At 37.3% G+C, this 19,489-nt stretch overlaps 1 protein-coding gene across 1 annotated transcript in view; it reads right to left on the reverse strand.

The window, feature by feature from the left end:
* XPO4 (exportin 4) overlaps positions 1 to 19,489 on the reverse strand; it is an 82,060-nt gene that overhangs the window by 31,060 nt on the left and 31,511 nt on the right. Inside the window, exons 5-9 of the mRNA XM_042023927.1 lie at positions 13,643 to 13,759; positions 12,713 to 12,866; positions 3,429 to 3,541; positions 842 to 999; positions 403 to 577 (exon numbers count right to left, since the gene is read on the reverse strand). Of these exons, the coding sequence (XP_041879861.1) occupies positions 403 to 577; positions 842 to 999; positions 3,429 to 3,541; positions 12,713 to 12,866; positions 13,643 to 13,759 (717 nt within the window). The remainder of the gene's footprint in view (positions 1 to 402; positions 578 to 841; positions 1,000 to 3,428; positions 3,542 to 12,712; positions 12,867 to 13,642; positions 13,760 to 19,489) is intronic.

The following is a 19,489-nucleotide window of genomic DNA, read 5'->3' on the forward strand; positions in this document are numbered from 1 at the left end:
TACAGTCTGTCCATATGTTCATGTAGTCATTTTAAACTTTCAGGACTGCAGCTTGTTCACTATCTACAACAGTTTCCAGAGGAGTCCTACAACAGCAAGTCAGCAATACTTAAAACTTTAATATTTTAAATGAATCCATTCACTTAAAATTAAAAACTTAAGAGGTGCTTTAAATCAAAACGAAGTCTGAAACAAAGTCTGAAAGATGCACGCAGTGTGTAATTATGTTCATTACGTTGTGTGAAATAAAAAGAAAATCCTCTCATATGTGATTTCAGAAACACCTGAAACCACTGAATTCACAACAGTTATTAACAAAATACCTGAATTCTCATGTCACTTATGCTTATCACAAATAGAAGCAAAAAAGGCTACCCATTTTTTTTGAGAGCAGTTACTTACCACTTCTTCCAAGGCAGCACTTCTTCCAAAAGAACAGGTGAGGTGTGCGAGGCAGTTAACAAATGAAGAGAAAAGTTCATTTGGAATGGCCGTTAAAATATTGCGAGGAAATACAGTTATCAGATTGCTGATAATACTGGAAATTCCCACTGCTTCAGAGTCTTCTATTTCAATTCTATAGATAGAAATAGCAGGTTTTTGCCATTAAGAAAATTGCTAAAAGGGAATTGGTTTTGTTGATACACATTCAATCAATAAATCTATTTCATAATAAGCCCCACCTACTTTAAACTACTCTTTCTCAATTTAAGCAATCCAACAGTAAGCACAAATTATATCCAGAAATAAGCAAGCCATACCACTTCTCCACACAGATATGCTACAGTCCAAACTAAAGATTAAAAGATGCCATCTAAATTTAGAGAGCAGGCATACATACCCATTGATAGTATTCAGTAATCCCTCAATGAAGTGTGCCAGGTAATCAACTTGTGAACCTTCATCAGGAAAGACTGGCCCATGCAAAGACGCCAGCTGTGCCAGGCACTGTAATGAATCTTGGGCCATATCTGTATCTTCTCTGATTTTTCTATGTACCTTTCAGGAAGTGAGGTAGTTAATAATACATGAAAACAGGGTGTTCTTACAACAGTCACATGGCTCTCAATCCAAAAGAGCACACACCAAAAAAAGCTTACTATAACTTCCATTCAGTCTGAAATACAAGGGTTTCTGCAACTCCCTAAACCATGGCAAACATCAAGATCGTGACTCAGCTCACACAATCTCAAGCCTTGAATTAACTCACTGAAACAAACATTTAGTTAAGGCTCATCAACATGTTGAAAATTGAACTGTGTCTATTGAATGTTATGTCTTAAAGAGAGAAACAGATGCCAGTCAGTCAGACATGCTGCTCCTTCTAAAAACAGCAATAATGACAGTCATCTCTATTATGCTAACTATGCCTGGGCTATACAGTCTTGCTAAAGTTAGTCAACAAGTTCAATCAAGATTATATAGATGCTTCTTTAGCAGAGGTAAACACTGAAGACATATACAAAAATGAATGCATCACTTCCTTGGCAACACCCTTATATTATACAAGGCCAACAGTAATCTTCCTCTATTTGTGCAAACTCTTATGTCATCATTTTTGTCATTGAGACTTTCTACATTTGAATCTTACTATTTCAGTAAACATATTCTCACATACTTATTTTAATCAGTCAAGTATGGATTTAAATAATTTTTTTAGGCTCATGCCTATTTATTCACAGAAGATTTATTGAATAAATAAACAAAAAAATATAAAGTAACTTTTTCACCCAGAAGCAAAATTTAGCTAAATTATTTCAGCAATATTATACCAAAAACTACATTAAAACACTAACCATTCCTCTGTGGTGTTATAGTTGCAAGTTCACCTAACTCATAACTAGTTGGATTAGCTGCACAGTTAATCCCTGAAAGATCAAACTAGCAGGAAAAACAAACCCTGCAACAGAAATACCCCTCCTAATATATGTCCCACATGAGGCTGAGATTAGAAATGAAGGCTCTCATTCTAACATAGCAGTCCTGCCTGCCAACTTTTGCAAGGTTATTAAAATTTCTCAGATCACATAAATGAATAAAAATTATTACCATTTACTTACATTACTTCAAACAGCAAACTACTGCTACAAGCCTCAACCATTGCAAATCAGGAATCTAAAACCAGAACTGACAGCATACTGCCCTGGCTAGTGTTCATTCAAAAATAATAGAATACAGGCGAGCCTTTGTTACTATTAAGTGAAACATAAATGTATTAAAACAAATCTGCATATTATTAAAAGTATTTTTCTTATCACAAATAAGTAATTTTAAACCAATCAAGGAAACAGATATGCAACTCTGACAACTTCATACTGTTAAACAAAGAAGGGTTAACATGTAAGCCAAAAAGTTATTTGCATGTGGAGATTCACAGCTGACAGTAGCAACTGTCTGGATAGTCTAGACAGCTGTTCAGATTGTGTGTAGCTGCTGAGAGTTCTGCCAGTGATTTTTTTTTTACCTTTTCAAAACTGCTGGATAAACTTGCAGTAAAAAATATAAAAATAAAAATTTAAATTTATCAAAAATCCTATCAAGTAAGGACATATATCCAAACACATACTGTCAAGCAGCACTGGAGAGTTACATCTACACTGTATTATAACAACTTCGTCCAAGTTTTGAGCACATTTCTCTGCTTTGCAAAAATGAAAAAAAAACTGAGAATGCTGAATTCTCAGATCCCAAGAGATGTAACCTAAGTCAAATTGCATAGCAAATGAATTTATAAGCCAATATATGTTGCTGCTGCAGTAAGTCCTGGCTGAGCAATGACTACAAACTTCTCCCAACAGCTGTAAAAATAAAACAACACGAGTTCTATCCATTTTTAATATTGTGGGGCTTTTAAGTTACAGAAATTGAATATTACGTTCGCCCAACACTACCTCTTCCACAGCCCTCCTGACTTACTCCATTTTAACTTGCATGGATTTCCTTTGTGCTGAGAAAAGTGATGCAGAATTCTGTATGCTGAAACTGCCTAGAAAACTACAACTACATGACTTATTTTCAGCTGTTCTGTTGAGCAAATGCTATAATATCAGCGAACACATACTGTTCGTTTGATCTTTTCTGAGAGCCGTTACACCTTATCTGAAAGAGTCACTACTCTTCTATTGCTCATCGTGCTTTGTTTTGCCTGACGAGTACATGCCCAGAAGTATTAAATGTATAAAAGTTTAGATAACTACAAGCCTTTTTCTGTTGCTAGTAGTCATCAATTTAAAGCAATTAATAGGCAAAATACATACTCAGTACCCTATGAAAAAGACAATACTTCTGTCTGCTTCAATAAGCAAGGTGAAGTGAACAGAATCAGTCCTACCTGATGCAAAAGGAAGAGTCCGACAATACAGTTTTAGAACAGGAAGGAGCTGCTTTCCCTGTGGTCTGGACTATGAAAGTTGAAGAAAGAAACTTACTGTAAAGAAAAGCTCCATAACTCTGCTGTCCAGGAGGGTCTCGCGCCAGGATTCTGTTGGCTTTAGCATCACATTTTGTGAGGATTCAAACATAGCTATATAATGTCTGCCCAGTTATCTGGTGTCAAGGTCAACAATAACATTCCTACTTGGCTTTTAAAAAATCCTAGATACAACAGGATCCATTCAGAAAGAATGTAATGGAAACAAACTTTAAGCCTCTTCACATACACAGCATAATTCATGCATGAGGCCAAGGAATAAAAGGTATTAAGTATTGAAAAAAAGAATGCTCCAGGAATGTTAGATAACAGTTTGATCGTAATTATGAGACATACCATAGTGATACGATCACTTTGATAACCAGGGTGTCTAATGTGACACAGCGAGAAGGGAAAAAAGCAACCGCAATTAACAGGTGTTAAAATTTATGCAAAATAGAAAATAATTTTCTAAAAAATTTTCCTGGCAGCTTTTAAAAAGGCCTTACCATAGCTAAAGATAGCTCATTGAAATCTATATCTTATTTTTCTAAATAGCCAGATATGTGTCACAGAATGCAGATATGTTAGCCCTGCATTAATCTACATTTTCTAATTACACTGAGAAGAACAAAAGCACAAGTCAGCACAAGGCATTGTCATATTAAACATGTTTGTGAGAGACGCCTATGAAAAATGTGCAGGCTGTAAAGACAATTTTGCTACACTCATTTCAGCTCCCACCACGCATAACTTAATTTACAAAATTCTGCAAATGTTCTAGTACAGAAAAAACAGAGACATGAGCAAAAACATTTAAACAAACAGGTTCAATTCTTTGTCAGTCTGATCACACAACAGTTTTTATCAAAAATTTTTGGAAGTACTTCCCTTTGTGACACCACCCATTTCAAGTAATAGTTGCTAAGTTAAAGCAGTTTTACTAATGTTTTATTTGTCTTTCTTAAACCCAGATTATCCTCTTTGATCTCTTTCTAACCCAACCATCAGAGTAAGTAACAGCATGTTCAGCTGCACATAATTTACTTACTGGTAATGAACGGCATTACCTTTTGTACTGTAAGTAACCCAGTGCGATAAAAAAAGTGTGTAAGAAACTAATTCTATGTCTAGAAGCACATAAATTTTACAACGGTATTGTTCAAAACAGTAGACCCCATAACTGTTGATGGGTTTTGTTTAAGGGAACAATATTTAAAACAAGCACGTAGTTTAGTATGAAAAATTGTGTCACAAAGCAGGATGCACAGTTTCAGTTTATTTATACTTGTCTTCTGAGTTCTGCCACAAAACAAAATTCCTAACGACACTGTGCAAAACCATATTCCAAAAAAGGGACTTCTTCCACAGTACAGTACCAAGTGGACCTTCACTGGTGGTATGTGCCCAGGACTGTTGTCAGCACCTTACGCTGCGTAAGAACAATCAGGGGTTTTCACATTAGTGCAAAATAAAGCCAGTTTCACAATTTTCAAAATTATCAATGTATGTTGAGCTATACCAGATCTGCATTATTTCAGATGGCGAAAAACTAAAAGTCACAGAATTTTCTACTTTACTTCCATCTGAAATACTGATGCAATTTAATTGATCAAATATGCTTTGGTTCTACCCACTTAAAAAAAAAAAAAGTGCATGAAATTATCACACGCAAGCATCCTTTATCAGGAGTAATATTCTAAATAAAAACTAATTTTATCTGGCAAATTAAGCTATGCCTTTTTTCCTTTCCATTTAGAATGTTTTAGTCAAAATGGTATTTTAAAATTGTTTACTTACAAGAACGTCCTTTGCTGTGACTCTCCAATAAGCTATTGTCTTCCCACAATATGTCCAAGCCAATCACAAACACATTATCGGTCTCTGAAAATGAATTTACTCTTCACTAGGTTGAGTCTATGAGGGGACCAGCTACAAAATGCTTTTCACATGGAATGAAAGAAGCGCTAGTTTGCTGTCACTATTTTAACAAGACTCACTATTCAGCAGCCCTATCCTGTTATTTTTAGTCCTGTTTCTCATGCTAATGGTCCAATGACACATCTGACAATAGGCAATTTGTGGGTAAAATATCTGTTCACTGAACACTACAAATTTTGACTCCACCTATCATGGAGATCTGCACCCGTTTTCCATCGTGTGCTAAATGTACGCAAACATTAGCAGAAACTGGCTTTGGAGATCTTTACTGCCATGAAGTACCCCAGCTTATGTTGTGCTATGGTTTGGTCTTAGTAACAGCAGTCTAGCTATGCCAAACCTGAAAAAAATTGCACTAAATTACCTTGTACATGGGTGTACACAGGACAAATGCACTCTTCATCACCCAAAATTAACTTACTTCTCAAAACTTATAAAGGAAAAAAAAGTACAGAACAAGCATAACACTTTTTTTCTAAGCACTCAAGCTTATGATTTAGACTTACAACATAGATTTATGATAAGCATAGATTAATCTACTATGACATCCTGGACAGTTTGCGGGTTTTTTTGTTTCTAAAATGAAAAACAATTGTAAACCACTTCTGGTAATAATACAAATGTTTCTAACACTCCCAGGTCTACTGAGGAATGGCTAACTCTTAATACAATTCACTTTGAATGATATGGAAATCCAGGCTAACAAACAGCTACCAGAAGCATGTCAATGTTTCACCCATTTGGCAAGACTTAGGACACTGATTCCTTCAGACACTGGAATCTTCTGCATGAATCAGATTATTCAGTGATGTGAACCAAACTCTATTAAAAAGCATAAGAATATAATTAGGTGCCTTCATGTATGATAAGGCTCATATGCTGGCTATTAGCGCCTAGACAGGAAGAGGAGAAGACCATAATGTTAAAGAAGACTCTATTTATGCATGTAGACATTAGCTCTATGCTTGGTTTTGTTTCATGAGCTGGAGAAATAAGAGTAGTATTTTATACATTATAAATTTTTTATTTTAAAACTGATTTAGAAAAAAAAGTTTGAGGTTTTATGTGTTTCTTGGAGGAGCATCTAAAGCAACAAAAATAAAAGACCAACAAATGCGTAGTTTTCCTCTCACTCATAGCCTCTGTCCCAGGAAGGGACTGATAGGTGAAGATGAATATCAAAATATTTCATTTCCACAAAGAAGTAAGTTTGGAACTCAAAAATCAAAGCTGAGATTTCTTCTACTAGAACCCCATCCATAACTTTGTGCACAGAAGTTAAAAAAAAAAAAAAAAAATCTCAGAAATGGAAGAAAAAATCCTGAAGTGTTAAGGTCTGAATATCTTTCTTAAAAGTTATTCTAATCACTTTACCTCTGTTGTTTGAAATATTTCTGGACAACTTTGTGCCAGTCACAGACTTGCATTTTAAAAATAAAAAACTGCCTTAGAAAGTTACCTGCCCTGCAGTGATATGTTAAATACTGATTTTATCTGGATTTTTAAGACCTCCTCTGGCTTCCTAGCTAGTGAGCCAAGCACATGGGATGAGTCTAAGGAGCAACTGCCTAAAACTGCTGCAGAGGATTGCTGCCCCCTATAGAGAAATCCTTCACAGACCTTTCCATACCTCATACTCTCAGCAAATACATCCAGCAGCCAGGGCAAGGAGCATATGCTTAAATGTTATTAAACACAAGTATTCTTAACAGTCACGAGAATGAAACAATACTTTGTGATGGAGACACCGGACTCAGATTGCAGGAACAGGAGTAGGAAGTGTAGGAACACCCAAGCTAATTTTAAACCCTGCCGATTCCAGAGCCATGCCAGTTCCAAGGCTCATGACCACCCATATGGATTCTGCAGCTCTTGGTACATTCTGCTGCTACGGTTATGCAGCTTATGGTATGCAAGCTGATCACTTCCAGCCTAACTTGCACTTAAAGCACCTGTGCACAAGTGGCTGCCACACAGATGTGGCTTAGGAGTCACACCTTTCCACCACACACCAGCTGCCATCCAGGGTGTTGTGACCATCGCTGCAAAACTGGAAAAGTAAAACCACTGGGGCAAGAGAGCACAATATCCGCTCCCTTTCATAAAAAAGGTCGTTCCTGGTCTCTTTTCCTCTTCTGATATTCATGCTTTTAAGATGTTCCTACATTGCAAACTGATTACAGAATTCATTCAGGAAAACCAAAATGATGAAAGACTAATTGTTAAAAAGTTCAACATCGATACAAATATGTTTAGTGCAATTATGACAGAATTCAGGAGATCTGCCAATCTTCTCGGGTTTGCCCAAAGTCATCTTAAAAAGTTGCTAGAAAGGATTGACAAGAAAACACATAGTGCCCTAGAAATAATTTCTGAACATCAGGGATTTCAAAGTCAGGTCAGTTTTCACCTAAAAGTGATAGGTGATAAAAGTCTGATAAGAGTAAAATGCAGCTCTCTTAAATACAGCTATTTCATTTACATTGAATGAAATGTACAGTGTACAGTTATATTGACTTTTGCTCTGTATCCCAAACAATAGACAGGATAGTGGCCCAATGCTTCATTTCTCAGATAAAAACAGACTGCTGCAGTAAATTCAGGATAATTCCAGGCTGCTAACAAACACAAAGGCCTATGGAAAGCGCCCATGCTGCTGAAGAAATCTGTGTTGTCACTCCTTTGTACAGGTAGAATAATGTCTGTAGTTGTGCAACAAATCAAACCAGGGGCCACAACCTGCTAAAAAACCCCACATTTTCAGCCAGGTGGTTCCCTGCTCAGCATCATGCTCATGGGAGATGATAAGGCAGGATGCTTTTTCAGCAGCAATGTCAACTTGAATCATTCCTCAAAACCAACCTTGAATGCTCTGTGTGGTTTTCACGCACTCCCATTATGCACAACAGATGCTACCAATCTGGGTTGGACTGAGTTCAAATCTTAAAAGTCTGCAGAACTACATGGTTCACAGAACCTTCCAGACAGGTGTCTCATTCTGGCCTGAGGTTTAAAAGACCTTTTGAAACAGAGATATGATGAGCTTTCTTCCTTTAACTGCGTGGCCAAGGAACACAAAAATGTTCAGATCAGACAAAAACTTCAGTCAGTTCATACAACTGCCGTGGCACCATCAATTCCAATGGAACAGCAATGATGTGTATTAGTAGAGTGCAAACCACTAGGTGCAAACCACATAACCTGCATTTTAAATCCCTTATTCTACATTCACTTGAAAATTTGCCAGCTTGCCTCCAAGCAAGTACAGGCACTAAAGAACTAAGGCTCAAGTATCTCTTTATTCATATACTGTAATCCATATATTGAAGAATAAGGGATAAGTACTTCTATGACAGCTTCTAATGACAGATAATAGACATCTTTCTGTAGATGGGAGACAGCTGGACACAATTCTAATGTTCTGTTAAAGAACTTTTATGTTTGAGGACATTCAGTCAAAGTCCACTAGAATATGGCTACCAGGAACAGAAAAATCCCAAAGTCAAGATGACGAGAGAAATATCTCTGGAAGTAAAATGATAAAAATTATAATTCTATCCTGACTTCACAGGATGTGTATGTCCATGCCAATGTGCATTAAAGCCCAACAACATTCAGCTTCTTAACTGGACACTTTGGGTACTCACAATGTACTAAAAGTCAGATGCTTGAAGGACCTTTTGTAAAAGAGAGGGCTGTACTTTTTAGTATTGATCAACTGTACTTCCTTAATTAGTCGAAACATTCATTTAAGAAAAGATGCAGTTAAAACTAGTTCCATCAGAGTAAATAACATTTAACAATACTGTAACAGCACTGAAAAAAGAAACTGTACAGAAGCCAACATGCCACAAGATACTATCTCTGAAGCATCCACAAACACCGGGTAAACTAATATCTCAAGGTGGCAGATAAAAATAACAATAGATGATTGTTGGAAAATGAAATGGGAGAAACTGCACATTACTGAAGGGAGGTTTCCTAGGTCACTGTGCCATGTCCGTCCTACTGCAGGCACTACATCCCAAGATAATTTAAAAATACTGAGCTCCAATTTGAAATTAGGTAGGTGACAGAGCTTCTTTTGTTGCTCCAATGAGGTGGGTATTCCAGAATGCATCTTTCATGGTAGCAATAGACAATGCAGACTTACTGCAACTTTTCTTGCAATTGGTGGCAACACTGTCCAAGACTGCATTTAACAACGCAACACTTATCAAGTTTTCCTATAACAGCACAGAACTCTTGAGAAGTGGTATGTTTTGATCCAATTCTAACAGCTTGGGGATTTGAAGGTGCCACTTTGCAGTAGTCACAATGTGCCACTTCGCAATAGTCACCATACGGTTAATGCACTTTTATGTTACTTCTCCTTTTTGGAGATACAAGAATCTTGCTAAAGATTACATAAATATGCTGCAGATTACTGTGATGCTGCAGGAAATACTGAGAATCAATACTATCTTGCCAGGGGAAATACCAACTGAAGGAAAAAAGTTGTATCTGAGAATACAATGGATCATTTTACTCCATGCTTCAAGTATTAAATTTATGCCCATTGCTTCAGCATATGTACTGTCAAGATTTAGAAAGAGGACACCAAAAGGACTTTAACCAATCAATCAACACAGCAATTCTTACATTCTTACATAATGTGCTATCTATTTAGAAACTACAGCCAAGCTAAGTTTCACTGCCCATGAGCTAACAATCAACAGTTAAACAGGTCATCTTAAGGAAAAGATTTATGCCACAATACAATCAACATGGCACTGTAAACCCCAATAGTTACTGAATATTTGGCGGCTAAGGCCAGCTTTTCTCAAGGATGACTGAAGATGGTCCAACTTCTGTGAAAACAGGTTGATAAAGAAAGACGCAAGCTGGTGCTGTAATTCTTACAGCAAAATGAAACATCCAATGGTAGAAAACAAAAAGACAGTATCAGGTGGATCAGAAATTACAAAAATATTTGAAATGGATCCATCAAGAGCACTTAGGTCCGTCCAGCTTCCAGAAATGGCCAGAACCTGCTTAAGAGCTGTAGTATCTAAAGGCCAAATAGCAGAAAACGATTAACCTTAAGCAGTAGTATGGCTTGCTTTGCTATTTCTAGTAACATTTATTTACTAGCACCTAAATCACTTCATATTATATAGACATATAAAGGAAAGCTGGAATTCCAAGACTCCACAGGTTGCATGTATCTATCAATCTATCCATATGGCTCCACCAGTGCAAAGACTAGGACAAAGAGCTCATGAAGAATTACAGCCTTCACTTTCAAACTATTCTAAGATCCCAGACACACTTACAGGTTAGAAGTGATTAAGAGCAGCACTGCAGAGAAGCACTCAAGGGTGATGGTTGATGAAAGACTCAACATGAGCCAACAATGTGCACTTACAGCCCAGAAGGACAACTGCCTCCTGGGCTGAACCAAAAGGTTGAAGGAGGTGATTTCTCCCTGTGCTCAGCTCTTGTGAGACCCCATCTGGAGTACTGACTACAGTTCTGGTGTCCCCAACATAAGGAGGACACAGAACTGTTGGAGTAAGTCCGAGGAGGCCATGCAGCTGGTAAGAGGACTGAAGCACCTCCCCTATGAAGACAGGTTGAGAAAGTTGGGACTGTTGAGCCCGCAGAAGAGAAGGTTGTGTGGAGACCTCACACCAACCTTCCAGCGTCTGAAGGGGGCCTACAGGGAAGCTGGAGAGGGATTCTTTGTCAGGAACTGCATGACAGGACAAGGAGTAATGGGCACAAACTGAGAGGAAATTCAGGTTAGATAGTAGGAAGAAGTTCCTTATTGAGAGGATGGTGAGGCATGGGAACAGGTTACCCAGTTAAGCTGTGGATGCCCCAACCCTGGAAGTGTTCAAGGCCAGGTTGGATGGGGCTCTGAGCAGCCTGGTGAAGGTGTCCCTGCCCATGGCAGGGGGGTTGGAAATGGATGATCTTTAAGGTCCCTTCCAAGCCCTTAACATTCTTTGATTTTGTATTTAGGACTACATCAGAAGTTTGTGCAGAGGCAGACTAAAATTCAGATGGAACCACCACTGCACGATACAAGAGCATTTTCTTTCTATTTCAAATCCCAAATCCACTTCCAAAGTGCAGTAATTTGACTACAGTCTCCATCTTATAGGCACATGGGCTAAATTCCTCTCTGAACCTCTGCCAAACCACTTCAGGGACGATAGAAGTGGGATATTTACTTTTAATTCACAGAACCTTTCTTAAAGCCAATATAACTGGCATTCTGCTTTACAGATGTGAACCAAGGAATATCCAGTTTCAAATAAATTTACTTTTGCTGCCTGCTGCATAATGAACAGACTAAAAGAAAACAAAAATACACAGATATCACCTTCTGACTGTCACACCAGGAAAGCAAAAAAAAAATCCTTCACAGTGGATTTGAGAGCAACATCAAGATTCCTGCAGTATGTATAACTTGGTAGCAATTTCAAAAGTTTTAGGAAAAAAGTTTATAAACCAGTTTAAAAATTTGGCTCTTGGAAAGTTTGCTGAGCTTCTTAAAGGCAGTCTGGCTATTAAAACAGATACTATAATGATTTACCAGACATGCTGTCTAAAACCTCTATTAAATACAGAGTATTATTGAGTATTTCTACAATATTTGTCTAGCCTGAGCATTTTTATATCTTTTTTTCTTCTCTCCTTCACTAAGACCCTTTCTCTTTCTGATTCCCATTTCCTTCTCTACTTTCCACTCCACCTTTCTCTGGACTAATGATCAGCATATATCTCAAAAATATCAAAACAGAAGCAATGGCACCTGTGTAAAATGAAGTTGACATTTCTTTTCTCTGCTACCAAATACCTTTTTCAGACTGAAGAGACTCTATTCTGTGTTCTAGTATATACCATGTTGTTTTGAGGGGAGTTGGTTGAACATGCATATTCCTACATGATGGGGCATTTTGTCTGTCCCTACCTCTTCTCTGAGGGAGAGAAGTAGGACAGATCAGGCCTCTGCATAAAAATTTATCAGGGCTTAGACTCTTCCTCATATGGTTCCACACTGAAGTAGCAAATTACATGTTTCCTGTTCCCTGCACCAACCAGACAGACCATCAACCTGTAAAACGGGGGTGCTCTGTTTTCTCTTTTATGTAAAATATTTTTAAACTTTAATGAAGAACAGCAGCTTCCATATGTAAGCATCTCTTAGTAAGCATGGTGGAGACAAAAAGCACTAATGGAAGGAAACATAAATCAAGGACTAAACTTAAAAGTTTATACGTTTTATGGTTTACTCTCCTTACAAAGACTTTACTCATCACCCAAGAGTGACGCAAGTCAAGGGAAAAAAAAGGCCTGACATGAAAAGGATATAATTTGGAGGAAGGAAGTTCCAGCTTAAGACCTGATTGGCTAGTGCAAGATAACGCTGAAACACTGAAGACATCTGAGCATTGAGGTTTTCACGTCTGCTGAATTCCTGAAGTACCTCTACTGTGAGCATGAAGATCTGCCGCAGATCGTCCTCCTACAGTCAGGACGAACACAATACATTCAGTATCTCAGACATTTAGAAACGTTGATCAACAAGAAATACTTTTCCAAAGAGAAAAAAAATTTCCAGCTTCACCCTATTTTTCATTAAAATACAGAAAATACTCTGAAATTGTGAGAACACCCCTTTTGTCAAAATTAATTGACTACGTTTGCAAAGACTATGAAAAAATTCTCCCATAAATACTAGTCGTTAAAAGATAAAAAACCAATATGTTTTTAATAAGTGGTGGAGAAAAGAGTTGGTCTTTGGCATGAAAAAAAGTTGGTAATTTGTTCCACAACAGTCAGTTTAAAGCAATGCCTTCACAAAAACATTTCTGACTGGCCAAACAATACATCTGAGACAACCAGACTACACCATCTGCAATAATATTTTTAAATACATACATAGCTCTCCTTGGCTTTAAACCAAAGCTATATTTAAGACTATCATTGTTCCACAGAGTATTCGTTTTGTTTGCAATTGGTAGCCAAGGAATTAAAGAGTCCAACAGCATAAAGATCTGTAGCTCTACATTCATAAAATGAGCACAAAGGGGTTGCACCTTTTTGATATAAGTTTTTAAAAAATACATTATCAATTTTCCTGAAGTAGCCAGTATCTGCATTATTTTCAGTATCTGGCCTTTTAAATTATTTTAGGCAAACAGTGTACCTGACTGTACCTGCAACAACAAAGTATTTCAGCTTCTCAATGTTTAAATTCTAGGAAGAGAGGTAGCATATATCAATACAGAACTAGTTTACCTGAAATATACGTTTACAGTTACCATGGAACTCCATGCTTAGTCCAATGTTGCTGGTTTTACTTGAACTTGAGAACTCGCTCAACAACGCCGTTAGAATGGAACAGGCCAAAGTTTGCTATAAAAAAAATAAGGGGGAATAATATAACTAAAAGGTGTCCAATAATGCAATAGCACCTACAGTGTCCTTCATTTTTCTATTAGCATTTTAATACAACTATTACTTCAGTTCCATCTAACACAAACTAGAACAAGGCAAACTTTCAGGAAAATAGATTACTGGATGAACCATTTCTGGAATCATCAGGGCTCCATCCTTAAAAAAGAAATTCGAGTATTTGAGCAATATAGAAGCTGGTACCTGTGTGATCATCACTACAAATAGAAACCAACTTACTGCAAACCATTTCCCAGCCTTTCCATTTACCTTCTCTCCCTGTGCACAGGCCTTTACAGTTATTACTTTCAGGGAAGATTCATTTTCCACTTATTTCTATTTATCTAACAGTTCAGGTCGCTCTGGAGTTTTTTTTGGCCCTTCTTTGCATTTGCTACACTTACCATGTTGGTATTTGATCATGATTAACTTTATAGCAACAAAAGTGATACAAGTTTGTCAAAAACAACACCTGCAATAACACTCTCCACTACATCTTTTCCCTCTCTCCCCATCAAAAAAATTAGAAGAGGAATCCACAGAAACCTCGAATGCTTGAAAGGTCTTGGATATCTCCCTCCAAAGCACCACATCCACAAGCCTCAGAAATAACCCTTAAAACTACTCTATTAAAATTATGTCTCTGAAGAGATATAAAAATTGGTGAGAAAAAGGCATATGTTAATTTTAGAGACACAGATTCATGAAGACTGAAGGTTTAAGTATCTTTTTCATTCTCAAAATTGAAGATAAAGTAAATGAAATGCTTATCTAAAATACAACTTAAAAGCCAACTTTGTTGTTTCTTGAAATAAAAAAAGCTTTTTTTCCTGATGCCAAAGTCCAGAAACCATCATCACCAGTTTTAATATCTTTTAACTGATCCCTGCACACAAAGAGGAGTAAGTATTGCACAGTGGAGATGCAAGTACTACTTCAGACTTGTGCTGTACACTACTGTAACAAGCAGAATAGAAAGTGTATACTGCTGAAATGAAAAGATTTTTTGTTAAAGAGATGTTCTTTACAAAAAACTCCAAAATTACTGGCTATCCTCCCAGACTTTTTGGAGCCAAGGTGCCAGGCATGGACAGAGGGATAGGAATTGTTAAAGGGTCATGCATGCCAGCAAGTGTCCAGGGGTTAAACAGAAATATGCACACTACCTCTGAACACCCGAAAGATTAAAGTGGAGATGATACTATTTATGCAAGCTCATACAACAGCTGAGACCAGTGCCATCCACCCACCAACTGCAACATCTTTGTTCAGAAATGCCTCTGAAGTCAGTACCTTGACCCCCCCAGACAACTAGTTATCTTAGTCAGTGTACACTAAATTAACATTCTTACTCACTAAATAAGTTCCAGACAGATCAAACATAGTGGCTTTGTGATAATACACAGGTTTTCTCTTCCACTATGCAGTAAAGCTGTGTAAGTCCAGCAGACCAGCATATTGCTGATCAGTTGCTAAGTAAAAGCTTTCCCATTTTAAAGAAATTATTTGTTTCAAGTGCACTATTTCTCATTTACAATCAGCTCTGTCAAACAACATATATGACTAAAGAAGCATTTAGACAGTGAAAACCAGCATCACAATTTAAACTACTCCAGTAAAAGTGCAACTTTGTCACTTCTACACTAGAAGTATTTCTATATTAGCTCAAACATCTCAGTATTTTATTTCCAAATTTTATTTATTTTTTATTTAATTTAGTTCCAAAATTTTATTTATTTCTGTGCAAGGAATTTTTTTAATTAGAAGAAATACAGATTTGATCTAATACCAAAAAAAATCAGTATAGGCTAGTATTGAGTTTTAAATCCAACATTAAAAGTTCCATATGAAAAGAATTAACCTGGATTTTTAAAAAAGAAGACAAAAAAAAACCAACTAAAAAAACCCCTCAGGTCTGACTTCAGGACAATGCTTCAGATAAGACTACATGTTTTAAAGAAATAAGGCAGAGTTTTCTCACGTGACTCTCTAAATAGTTTAAAACACAAGTTTTTATTTGATGCTTAAATTAGTGACTCACTCACATTTTTCAGCTCAAAGCAACCACAATGTAAGGACATCACTAGCTGCAATTACAAATCTGTACACTTTGATGCTCTGTAACATACCCTGATTACCAAGCGCTATCAGTGGCTCCAACAGTACAACCAACCAGGCTAAAACTAAACTGCTTCTGCTTTATCATATTAAGATCTTGCCACCAAGACACCATCCAGACCACCACAGAACAAGCAGGGCAGCAATGCAGACTACCCATCATTTGCAGTTCATTGCCAATTATTGGAAAATAAATCACCAAGTTCAAATAGGCAAGAACAATAGGAAAAAAAGTTTGTTTCCACTGTGATTACAAATACTTAATATTAGCTGCAATAGCTCCTTCCTTTTTCTCCAATTTGTTTATAGGTATATAGTAATTTATCCTTTCTCTTTGGAGAGTAATGTGTTACTGCATGGTAAAAGTGTGTTACAGATTTTCTGTGTGCTTTTCTCCTGATTTCAAGGAAAAATTAAAAGGAAGGTTAAATTTTATGACTGATAGTAAAGACATCTTTTTTAAAGTATAAAGAGCAATGGGTACAGGTAGGCTGACTAAATCTGCTAAGAGTCCAATAAAGCAGCTTGAGCAGTGACCTATACCCCTGATTACAGTGAGAACTAGTTCAGATAGTTTTGGGACATCAGCATCTGCTTTGACCATGACAAGAGAAAAATGATGTTACTAGATTTATACACCTTATTCCGTCCAGCACACTAGCTCACAGCAAATGCCAGGGCACACTGCATCCCTCTGGTTTACTCCCTCCTACTGAATTCCCAGCATCCCATCAACTTCCTTAACTTGGTATTTCAATACCTGGGGTGCCTGCCCCATTCCCTCACCATGCCAAGGGCCTCATGTGCAATATTTGCACATCCATACACTTCTGTCGCCATCTGCACTTGCGCTTACCCCTTGCATCCATAAGGAATTGTAAGCACTCCCATATATTCCAGGTCATCAGGGGAGGAGAAGACCAAAGAGAAGATACTGGCCAGTAATTTAAAATTTACTGCAACAACAGGATGAGGTGAGATTGCTTGAGACTGGTTTCCTAGAAGGCAGGTGCCAGCCTCCATGAGTTCAGCTCTCAGACAAGAGCAGAGGAACAGATCAAGACTCTAACCTGTCCTTGCAAGGTCAAGTATTTGCACAGAGCTTTGCAAAACACCACTGCTTCCCAAAATTGCCATAAGGCTACAGGAATTTATACAGACTTGTGCATAGCAGTAAGATGGCCATTTTCATGAGTACTAACAAATTATTAGCTTAAAAGAATATTTGCCCTGCCATCTAGTTAACTTTCCTGAATATGCAGTAGTACTTCAGAAGCTCCGGAATAAAGCTCAAGTAAATTTTACTAAAAATAAAATTTTATTTTCATAAAGTAACTTTACTGAAGGTTAACTACTAATATTTTGAATCACGTTTTTTAATATACAGCTACATTTGGTGTGAAGACACTAAGTACCTCAACACAAATACTATCAGAAGAAAGATTTCAAAAATTTTAAAAGCAACAATTTCAGAGAAACCAATACTGGTGTGCTTGGTGAACTAAAATTTCTTCCTCGTAAATGTAGGAAAATTCAATGCACCTAACACATAAAAAATTCTAGGGTGGAGGGTTTGGGGATTTTTTGTGTTTTGTTTTTTGGTTTGGTTTTTTGTTGCTTTTTTTGGTGTGGGTTTGGTTGGTTCGTTTGTTTGTACATTTGTTTTGTGGTGGGGGTTTTTTGGTTCTTTTTTAAACTTTTTTTTTAAGGTTTTTGCCACACCACAGAAGAGATTAACAATGCAAGTTAGTAATACCACACTGTAATAAGTAGAAAATGCACGTGACTCTGGGCATCATATTAAAAGCCATATCTGAGTGTCTATTGTGCAGCAATGCCATTAACTTCATACCAGTAAGAGTACACCTCTGAACCTAGTTTGACTCATTCACTAGCAATTTCACTAGTTCTGCCACAAGTACATGCCCAAACAATAAGCCCATCTAACAAAATAAAATCCTTCTCTTGTTGAGAGAGAGGATTGCCTCTGAGAATAGCTTGGCACTCACCCCAGTTAGCTTTATTACCAGGAGTAAACTTCATGAAAGAGCGCTATACAAAAAATAGACACTCAGCTGCTCAAACAGAAGATCAATGGGACTTGTGATAAGAGATTAACTTGGCAATCAGACACCCAGTAGTAACACTGTTTTAGTGGTTTTCTTTTCAAATGACTTTAATAAAACACAGACAGTACAGAAAGACCATGCACCATTTTAACAGTAAACAACATTTATATATCATTCATAAAACTCACACGCAAAAGGTAAATACAACTTATTCCTCCAAATGGAATGTCCCCTACAAAAGAAGCTAAAGTCATAATGTTTGAAGGGATTTCACACTCGTGCCTGGGCTGCCCATGGAATAAATGAAGTGCTTCATTTGAGGGTAGTTGGATTACAAAGCATCTGAAAGGAAGAAGAGTTCAAATACAGCCTAGGAAAAAATGGACATGTGGTACACCAGCTCTGCAGCAATAAAGCCAACAGACAAAGCTGAATGAACTCCAATACCAGAATTGTTTCCTTGTTTTGAATTCAGAGCAGAGATACAGTTAGGTTGTGAGAGGTTTGATTAAAGAATTCATTTTACAACAAAACCTACAAAACTATCATGCAGTGCCTTCTGCAAGTATCATTTACACCTACAGAAAAAGCAGTAAGCATATCTAAAAGAATTAAGGTCTTACCTGAATAGAGCAAATCATAACATCTACCCTGTTACATTAGATCACTGCCAGCTTGACTATGCATTTAGAGGACTTTTTGTCTCCACATGTATAATGTAAACTCTGTTACTGAAACCAAAAGTAAGCCATGTGAAGATTTAATAATATCCCTAAACTACCTAAATTTAACTTGCGCAAGAGCAGGAAGAATCAAAGAGTAAATGTATCAGAAGCAGAATTTTCTGTATTGCTCCTAGGTGATAGAATTCTGTAATGAGAATGTATCAAAAGCAATTTTTCCAAGTAAGTTGTTTAAAGCAAGGCTTTCTTTATAAAGGCAGTAATACACTTCTAACTTCCTTGAATAAGCACAGCTGTATTTGCTAACGTTTTCAGAGTATCTAAATCTCCAGAATGTAAGCTGTAACTCCAAACTGAAAGGTTAACAGGATGGCCAGAGGGCCAAAAGAAATATCTTTATGTATGCAGAGTAACTGGGGCCACTCCAACTTTTCAGCGTGGGACTATTGCAAGGTGGGTGGGAGACCCAGGAGCTGAAGTCATGGTTCCCAACCAAAGAAAACCAGAACATATCTGAAGAAATGTAAGCAAGCACCAGGAAGAACCCCCTGATTTTTATCTGTTTGTTCCTTCCCAAATGAGCCAACTGGTGGAAAAAAGCTGTAGAGCAGAGACAGGATGATAGCAATAGGACCCACAGCTGCAGTTCTGTGCTGTCAGCAGTAAGGGACTGGCTGGGCAGTGCACTCCTTTCCTCTATTCCCCTTTCTGCCACTGTGCAAAGACAGATGAGCAGCACCAGGTTAACACATCAGAGCTACAGTGGCACAATAGGCAAGACCTTGCTTCCCTTCCTTGAAGGGAACCAGGCAAACCAAGGG

The sequence above is a fragment of the Corvus kubaryi genome, unplaced genomic scaffold (genome assembly GCF_017639235.1).
Source record: "Corvus kubaryi isolate FWS band 111438036 unplaced genomic scaffold, C.kubaryi_AGA036_p1.0 37256, whole genome shotgun sequence".
Taxonomy (NCBI): domain Eukaryota; kingdom Metazoa; phylum Chordata; class Aves; order Passeriformes; family Corvidae; genus Corvus; species Corvus kubaryi.